Raw genomic sequence first — 8931 nt, 5'->3', positions numbered from 1 at the left:
AAAGAAATCAAGACACATAGCTGAAGCAAGCTTTTGTGTTCGAATAATTTCAAAATATAGGAGATCATATCAGGAGTTGAGATTTCATTGACATATTGTTTTTTTTATTGTGTCTTTTGTTCGTACTGTGCATATATATATATATAAGTATTGAAATAAGTATTGAAATTGTTTGAAGATATTTTTGGAATTCATGAAGTAACATTTTTAAATACAGTTATTTAGATACAATAAAATCATAACTTGCTCCCCCTCATCTATTCGATACTTCTCATACTAACCAAATATTCATAACACGTAATTCCAGTACTATTTCTTCCTTTAAGCTTAAAGAAACTCAAAGTCTCGACCATTTCTTGTTTGTGGGGTACATAGATAAATCTTGAGAGGAGTTTTACGGTTTAAAGTGATGCATACATGGGTTTAGTTTAAAAGCAATCTCTAACTTTAGCAAGAAGGAGGTCACTCCTCTTCACGTCGCTTCAAAGCTTTTAACTTCCACAAGATCAAATCTTTTTCGAAGGGTATGTCTCAAATATCATCCTCTCACTTCCCTTGGTCGCCAAATAGTGCAACCTTCTCTCCATTGTCGCGCTCGAGATCTGTTTCAAGGTTTCTCTCAACAGGCTTCCCACCGATCCAAACCCTCTGTTTCAGTCTCAACCCTCGCTCTCCAGCGCTTTGGTCGCAGCTCTGAAGATAACACATGCGCATCAGAGGAGAGGGTGTGCGGCGCCGTAGCAGAGCCAACAAAATCAGCAGAGTTGTTCCGTTCCAGGCCTAATCTTTCTATCCCTTTCAACTGCCTTATCACAGTCCTTGATGCACGAATCATACTGACACAAACACATTCACATTAGGTTCAACCTCGTGCCAAGTAAATCATCATATTGCATCAAACATGATCATATAACCACATACCAAGTGAATCACTATAGACTAATACACATAAAAACTAAATATGGATGCACTCATAATATTGAATTAAACATGATCACATTTAGACTCAACCACGTACCAAGCAAATCACATATGAACTGTTAACTAATAATACACATAAAAAAAATATTTTAAGACCTTAGCTAACCCAAGTAAACCAAGTAAGAATTGAACCAAGATTTGGGAAAATGCCCTAACCCAGACATCAATTGTCATGTGATTCCACGCACGTCTATCTAGACACAAATCTCAAAATTTGAATAACTCTAAAGATTAACACTAAATTATTGGCAACAACAATTTATTCCATACACAATTTGATTCTTAGGTTATAGCTAAGAACTCGTGACAAAAAAAATGTTATAGATAAGAACACATCACAACGTATCAAATCTTTATCAAACGAACAAATCAAACACTCACATAGATCCTCATACCATAGTTACATACCAGAGATTGTAAGGATTTGATTGACTTAGGACATTACGCGGCTGACGAAGGGATATTTGCTTCTATTTTCTTCTTCCAGTCATTGAGAGTGTTCATCTCTTTTTCCATGAGACCTTGTCTTCTTCGTTTTCGCTCATCTACCACATGGCTCTTCTCGCGTCTTTACCTACATAAAGTCTATACCTTTATCTGTTTGTGCTTAGGCGAAAAAATGGAGTTAGCCATTTTGGTCGCTTGGTATTCTGGAAAGTTTTCGAGTGAGAAGATTGAACTGATGAATTTTAGGGTGTAAAACATACCCTTTATAGTAGAAGATTCAGAGCAAGGGAGTAAAGGGAGATGTGTTCAATAATAAATCGTGGGAGGAGTGGACAGCTAGTTTAATGCGTCCATTAAAGATGACGTTTGGATTCTCACTGCAACGGCCAGAACATTAGAAGGAGGTAGCGTCGGAGTTCGGAGTCCAACAGCGCAGAAGAAAAAACATGATAAATGCAAAACGACACCGATTAAGCTTTTTAGGGTATCATACAGATGGACTTTGAAGGCAGATAACAATACGAAGCCCAACCACACAACAAACCCACATATATTGCCGAATGAGTTAAATGAATCGCAGCGTTTTGATTTAGTGAACACATGTCACGACCAAATGAGAGTATTTACTTACGTGGCAAGATGAGAAGAGAATCAAGCTTTTCTTTATAGTATTAGATTATTGACTGCAACGAGACTCGCTTCACCACTAACAAATACTAAAATACACATTATCAAGGCTTTTCAGTTTTGAACTATTTATCTGTATCTCTTTTCACAATGTAAAACATAATATCTAATTATCATAATTTTTTGCATCACTAAAGATTAATGCAAAAGATTACACAACACTTATATAAAAAAAAAATATATTCAAATATATTCTGCAATTTGAAATGTTTTTAGTTGTTTTTAGAATTGTTCACTCAAGGGCGGGTTTAACCCTAGTAAACCATATGAAAACTGCAACACCCTCCTCGCCGCTTCTTCGCCAAGCTTATTCTTCTTCAGATTCATATAAGTCTTCAAACCTTTAGAATAAAACCAAAGTTAGGATAATTTTTTTTTAAAAAAGCAAAGCTATGTAAATTAGTTGGAACTCAAAAAGGAAAAGAAATTTAAACTTGCCAGCAGGTCACAAGGTAGCCGGGATTGACGCCGTACTTTTCCCTTAAATGGGTAAGCAATTTTCGAGCCGCCAGAATGTCCAACTCCTGCAGTGGAAGGAAGGAAGTCAGTGTTAGAGGAGAGGATGTAAATTAAAAAAAATATATATATCAACTTTGAGATGAGATATATAGGATTAAGACATGCCTTATTCTGATTAATCAGATCAACAGGGTCGGGGTGGTCCCCGTACTTGAACAATAAACGGGTAAAGAAATCTTCAGCCGCCCTAAAGTCCCACTCCTGCAGTGGAAGTCAGTCGGTGTTAGCTAGAGATTACAAATATCAATTTTGAGATGAGACACAAAGATTAAAACATGCCTCTGATCGACCAAGGTGCAAGTTAGCAAGGTTCAGCCAGTCCACACTATCATCACAAGAGTGGTTCCACTCCTACTTGACAAACAAACATATAAGACAATGGCAAAATGTTTTATATTGAGAAAAAACAGCAGAGAGAGAGAGGCTTACAGAATATGCATGTCCTTCAGTCTTGAGATGGGTGGGTAAATCTTCAAAGATTTGGGATTCAAAATAGCATAATGAGCAGAATACAATATTCCTTTCATAACAATCTTCCTTAAGATCAAGGCTTGTTATTGTCTTTTGTTCATCTGTGGAAAGTAATTCAGAAACAATTTAATTTTGGTGGTTATATAAACAATTTAATTTTGGTGGTTATATAAACAAAACGGAGAGAGAGAGAGAGAGGGGACGAACTTATTACCAGACACTAAGTCTTGCCAATACCACTGTTTAGAATAGGAACGTGGCAAGGGTTTGGCAATGCCGTCACATTGAGGATATGCAAGAAGAATTGTGTATCCCTCATCTTTAAGGTTCGAAAGTGTAGAAGCTAACCATCCCACTCCCAGTCGCTCATGACTGTCTATGATCATCATAGTAGCCGGAGGACGATTTCTTTGGGACCAAATTAAGAGTTGCGTTTGATATTCTGCCAAGGAAACCAAACCCTCAATCTAAAGAAAACCCTAATCCATAAAAAAAAAAAAATACACAAAAGAAGAAGACTAACCGGTGCCATGCATAAGAGAAATTTTTCCAGTAGAATAGAGCTTCCTCGTGACGTCTTGCTTTTGTATCAGGTTGTTGCCAAAGGCGGTGATGGAGATCTGATCATAGCGGCGGACGTGGCCTGCACTTTCCAACGCCTTTTGTATTGTCGTACCCATCACACGAGGATCAACACCATCCGGAATCGGGCACATGCTGATATTCCATATCACCCACGCTTTCTCCTTCCCTTTCCCTTGCTGTTGCCTCTCCATGTTCTCGTATTTGTTCAATGAGAGATAGGATTAGGTCTAAGGATATTTATAAGTTATAACTATATATATATATAACTGTTGATTGATTGATTGGTTTTTATGGGCCTATATATAAGCGTGTGGCCACCGACCGATATCAATTTTAAGCAAAAACTAGATTCTGAGGGTAATTGTTTTGTTTAAATTATTTTTAACAATTTAATTTTTATATTTGATTGGTTTTTGTAAATATATTATGTTTAATATTAATTTAATATATTTTTTTTGTTGATTATATTAAATATGTCGAATTGCATAACTACACACTTGTGCTATATACATTGCATAACTACACACTTGGACTACAAATCTGTATTTAGAAACATATATTGAGAAAAATAGTTTTAATATTATAATTATTAATAATAGTCAATAGTGGGTTTTCTATATTTGCGTATATATTAGAACCTCTCGAGCATATTTTGAGTTTATTTAAAAGTTTTGTCGTAGTTATAAACCTATACATATGTATATATCATGTATCAAAAACTTTAGATTATAATCCAAAAGCTTAATAGTCTGTGAACTGAAAAGTGCTAATAAAATACTGCAAAACATTAATAGAAACCTGTTAAAATGATTACTATGGCATTATATGGTTATAGTAACCTCGTTTCCTAAACAATTTATCTATTTTCTAAACAATAAATAAAAAGTTAAAACTAGAATCTTACGCTATTCTTGTTGACCAGATAATAAAATAATTTATCTAATCCTTTTTGTTGAGATAAAAAAAACAACAACCGGTTTCTCTGCAACAATCTCCCGGCCGGCGCCGGCTTCGGCGTCGATTCGTACTCTTGTTATATTATTGTTTTTATGTATCTAAAGCTTTTAGTTCAAACAAATTCATTGTCGTCGCGTAGTTATCAAATCAAGCGACGTGATCTATCGTCACACCATCTCTCGTCTTCCTGTTGCCGTCGCGTAATGTCTTCGTCATGGGCAAACAGTTTTCTGTTTCTCCATTGGTTCGTTGGGCAGTTAAGAGATTTGAGACAGAGTTTTGACGAGTCCGTTTCCTCCCTAATAGGTGAGTCTATTATCTCCATTATTGTTGAGTGCAATCTCCCAACAAACAAAACATGGTGGTTTTGTATTGTCAGTGTACTTCCATGGCTTGTTAGTTATGGTGGTTTATTCCATCCAAAAAATTATTTGGAAGGATTACTAGTTCTATGGAATAAAAAAAGAAATCTTAAACCACCATGGCCATGGAGAAGATGATGGTGGAGAAGATTGTGTACGTCATGTTATTTTGACAAATGGATGATGGTGACAACAAAAGGGGATACAGCATGTTCATGTGAAGACGTGAAGTGGGAGACAATGGAGTTAAGTGCTTATCATCATTGTCAGTTTGAGGGATTATTTATGATATGGATAGAGACTACAACAAATCCTGTTATCTCCTGGAGCAGGAGTGTATGGAATAGGCAACGATGTAACGGATGGATCGTGCTTCCTGATCTATTAAGTGATAAAAGGCGTTGGATCATAATAAATGGCAGCCGAGCCGAATACAAGATCATATAAGACCGAAAACAAAAATAGATAAAGTTAGCGAATCAGTCTATCCTGCAAAAGAATTAGGAAGCATCGTGTTATTACTTTTTTATTATGTTTTACTTAAAAATGTATTTGTTGTATGTTTGGATTCATGTATTCTTTTTAACCTCTTTTGATAATATAAGATAAGATGTTATAAAAAAAAAGTAACCTCGTTTCCAAAACATTCATATAAAAAGTATTTTAAAAGGCTTTCAGTAAAAAAATATGGTGCATGTATATATATTGTAAGACTGGTGCATGACGTTTTCTCACATGAATAGTCATTGGTTAGTAATTTCCACTAAAGCCACGTAATGAAATAGTTTGATTTAATGATATTAAATTATTAATATGGAGAAAAACGTGAAAACCGTCCTATCCAACGACAGTCTTTTGAAAAAATATATAACTACAGTTATAATATGAAAAAGTAAAACTACACTAATTAATTGGACATAATATTTATCAGTTGGTCATTTGTATTTTAATAAAATAGCTTTCTTTCTCTTCACTCTTTTTCTTAAATTGAGATATTATTTGTTTGCGAGTGAAAAAACCTCTTACTTCTGTTAAATTTTTTTTCTTTTATTTATTCAAAAAAATTGAAATTTATTTACGGCAAATTTTGAACACATTTGTAGAAACAAAGGATGAAAAGTAAATACCAACAAAAGAAAATATCACCAATCTCCATGCAAATGGAAAACACACTGTACATTTCTTTATGCCCTATCAATGTATAATTCACTTTCATCTTCTTTTTTCTTACGTTGTTTCTTCAAAAGATAAAAAACAATCAATCCACCATGTGAGAGATTCTCCAATTCAATTCTAACTACACTGTCGAAAGCAGAGTAACACCATATAGAGGACTTTGTAGTAAATATATTACTTGCATTTGCATATGGTCTTGTGGCTTTTTTTTTTTTCTTTAGCTTTGCTATTATCTATTCTATTATAATTGAAGTACAAAAAAAAAACAACCTTTGGTTTTCCTCAAAAATTACCAACTTTTTTTTTAACATTATGAATTTCATTAAATCCAAACGGGTAAGGAGACAGAGTTAAGTTGGTTCCTCAACCAAATAAAAGAAAAGCAAACAAGACAAACCTGCTTCAGAAAAAACCCAGTAGGAAAAAAGAAGTAGGTAGAAATAATAATGAAAACACCACTCGAGAGAGAATGATTTAGAATGAGAGAGCTCAACGCAACGATAAAAGACGTAGGGTAGAAACAGAAGCTTCAGCTGCAATCGCTTGTTGGAGCCATCGAGGACCAGCTCGAGCTACATAAGACTGGTGTCGCGATCCAGAGATGACACTATCTGCTATCTGTAGAGCTATGGAGTTCCTTGCAGGTACAACATAATCAAGACTCCAAGAGTTCATTTGTTGAAACCGCGAGATGATATCAAGTGATACAGGAGAAGACCTGTTTTGAACACTTGCTCTAGCCAACATGAAGGAAGACTCAAAGATAACATTATCCAGTTTCAAAGAGTAGGCGCTGTCAATAGCCCACAACAGAGCATGGAGCTCTGCCTCTTCTCTGCTTTGGATTGCAGAAAAAGAGCGCCTGCTGTGGATGGTGGCCTCACCTTTGCTGTTTCTTATGATCCAGGATGCACCACAATTAAGAGCTCCATCGATCCAGGAAGCTCCAATGTTACACTTTAACATTCCAGAGGAGGGAGCAGACCAGGAGGGAGCCGACGATGTGCTTACAGGGGGAGCCCTAGAGTCATCAGATGCGGGGAAATTGACATCAAACCATAGCTTACTGTCTTCGTCAGCTTTGTCAGCAATATCATCTGGATAGAGCCGGATTTTCTCAAAAATCAAAGAGTTCCTAGCTTTCCAAATATGCCACAACAACCAAGGGATGGAGCGCTTGAGAGAGAGAGGGAGCTCCTTCCGTCTGGTGCACGCAAGCAGATAGTGAATGTTCAAAAAGACAGAGTTGCTTGAGAAACCTGCTGGAGGAAGAGGAAGATGAGCGGCTCTCCATACTTCATGTGCTTGTGGACACAAGAAAAGCGTATGGCAAATAGTTTCCCTGTCTGTTCCACATAATTTGCAGGTAGCGTCTACCGGTATCCCTCTCGATCTCAGTTGGTCAGCAACTGCTAAAGCTCCAGAAAGAGCACGCCAGATGAAATGGCGGATTTTAGGTGATGTGTGCAATTTCCAGATGCTTCTCCAAAGCTTCTTTTCCACCGGAGGAAGACTACGAGTATGAGGAGAGCTTTGAGCCTGAGATGAGGCCAAGAGTTTGTAGCCGCTCCTTGACGTGTAGACGCCATCTTTAGTGAAGCCCCAGCCCCAAGTATCTGATTTGTGGCGATCTATTCTCATGGAGAGAATACGATTTGCATCATCTTCCACAAAGGATCTTCTTACTGTCTGAGCATCCCACAGGTTAGTGTTTGGGATGAGTAAATCGGAGACATTACATGAGAGGGAATGTCTGCTTCAGGATGGTACATAGGAGGTCTCGGCAGTGGATCAATGATCCAGTTATCTGACCAGACTTTTGTTGCCATTCCATCTCCAATCTTCATGACCATTCCTTTAGCTAGAAGCTCTCTGCCATGAATAATACTTCTCCAAGCAAAAGAGGGTCTTGTGCCTAAACCACAGTTCATGAAATCACCATTTTTCCAGTATTTGCTCTTCAGAACTCTTGCAACCAGAGAGGAGGGGTTGTTGAGTATGCGCCAAGCTTGCTTCGCCAACAATGACTGGTTAAAAGTACTGATGTCATGAAACCCAAGCCCACCTTCCTCTTTGTGCTTGCATAATTTTTGCCAAGCTACCCAAGAGATTTTCTTTTTATTAGAGCCACTGCTCCACCAATACTCAGTCATGGCGCTTGTGAGTCTGTCGCAGAGGTCTTTAGGGAGCTTGAAAACAGACATGGCATACACCGGGAGCGCTAGAGCAATCGATTTTAGGAGAATCTCCTTCCCTCCTTGAGAGAGGGCTTTCGCGAACCAGCCTTAAAGCCTTCCATTGAGCTTTTCACGTATGAAGTTGAGGAGGTCAATCTTAGAGCCTTGGAAGCATTCGGGAAGGCCAAGATAGGTCCCATCCCCACCCTCTTTATCTATCTCCAGGATACGCTTGACCTCTGCTCTAGTGTCAGGACCTATTTTAGCTCCAAAAATAATAGAAGATTTGAGCTTGTTGATCTCTTGACCTGAAGCTTCCCCGTAGCGTTTGAGGCAGTCTGCTATGACTGAGCTTTCTGAGGTATTTGCCTTACACATCAACAGACTGTCGTCTGCAAAGAGGAGATGCTGTACAGCAGGTCCTTGCTTCCCAAGTTTGATACCATAAAGATCACCCCGTTTCTCAGCCATATTAAGAACATGAACCAGAGCTTCTGCATTCAGGATGAACAAGAATGGTGAAAGGGGGTCCCCCTGGCGTATACCATGCTCTGGTTTAATGAACCCGT

The 8931-nt window shown here is 37.6% G+C and overlaps 2 protein-coding genes across 5 annotated transcripts; both read right to left on the bottom strand.

The window, feature by feature from the left end:
- Nucleotides 1–268: 268 nt before the first annotated feature.
- On the bottom strand, nt 269–3951 carry LOC108830372 (uncharacterized). 4 transcript variants are annotated; one of them, XM_057007863.1, is made up of 9 exons: nt 3629–3951; nt 3320–3547; nt 3064–3206; nt 2914–2985; nt 2740–2835; nt 2554–2639; nt 1689–2456; nt 1390–1578; nt 269–836 (listed from the first exon to the last, which is right to left on the bottom strand). In XM_057007863.1, exons 1-7 carry the CDS (start codon nt 3879–3881, stop codon nt 2423–2425), a joined length of 912 nt encoding a protein of 303 aa, XP_056863843.1. In that variant the 5' UTR covers nt 3882–3951; the 3' UTR covers nt 269–836; nt 1390–1578; nt 1689–2422. The 4 variants fall into 4 exon arrangements, with proteins under 4 accessions (XP_056863843.1, XP_056863844.1, XP_056863842.1 ...); XM_057007864.1 differs by having other exon boundaries at nt 1390–1566; XM_057007862.1 differs by having other exon boundaries at nt 1390–1555.
- A 2723-nt stretch (nt 3952–6674) lies between these two features.
- LOC130511942 (uncharacterized) lies at nt 6675–8389 on the bottom strand. The gene is made up of 2 exons (XM_057009881.1): nt 7925–8389; nt 6675–7874 (listed from the first exon to the last, which is right to left on the bottom strand). Exons 1-2 carry the CDS (start codon nt 8387–8389, stop codon nt 6675–6677), a joined length of 1665 nt encoding a protein of 554 aa, XP_056865861.1.
- Nucleotides 8390–8931: the final 542 nt, after the last annotated feature.

This window comes from Raphanus sativus, chromosome 4, assembly GCF_000801105.2.
Source record: "Raphanus sativus cultivar WK10039 chromosome 4, ASM80110v3, whole genome shotgun sequence".
Lineage (NCBI taxonomy): Eukaryota > Viridiplantae > Streptophyta > Magnoliopsida > Brassicales > Brassicaceae > Raphanus > Raphanus sativus.
Note: the sequence above shows the minus strand (reverse complement) of the source record. Positions and strands in the feature narration are given on the sequence as shown.

Excerpts from the sequence above, each read along its gene's own strand:
- LOC108830372 (XM_057007861.1), bottom strand. The coding sequence starts at position 3,881 with ATGGAGAGGCAACAGCAAGGGAAAGGGAAGGAGAAAGCGTGGGTGATA. Across the intron at positions 2,836-2,913 it reads TGCACCTTGGTCGATCAGAG|GAGTGGGACTTTAGGGCGGC; the intron begins GCATGTTTTAAT and ends CTTCCACTGCAG. Across the intron at positions 2,457-2,553 it reads GGCTACCTTGTGACCTGCTG|GTTTGAAGACTTATATGAAT; the intron begins GCAAGTTTAAAT and ends TTTATTCTAAAG.
- LOC130511942 (XM_057009881.1), bottom strand. The coding sequence starts at position 8,389 with ATGTCTGTTTTCAAGCTCCCTAAAGACCTCTGCGACAGACTCACAAGC. Across the intron at positions 7,875-7,924 it reads AAGCAGACATTCCCTCTCAT|ACAGTAAGAAGATCCTTTGT; the intron begins GTAATGTCTCCG and ends TGGGATGCTCAG.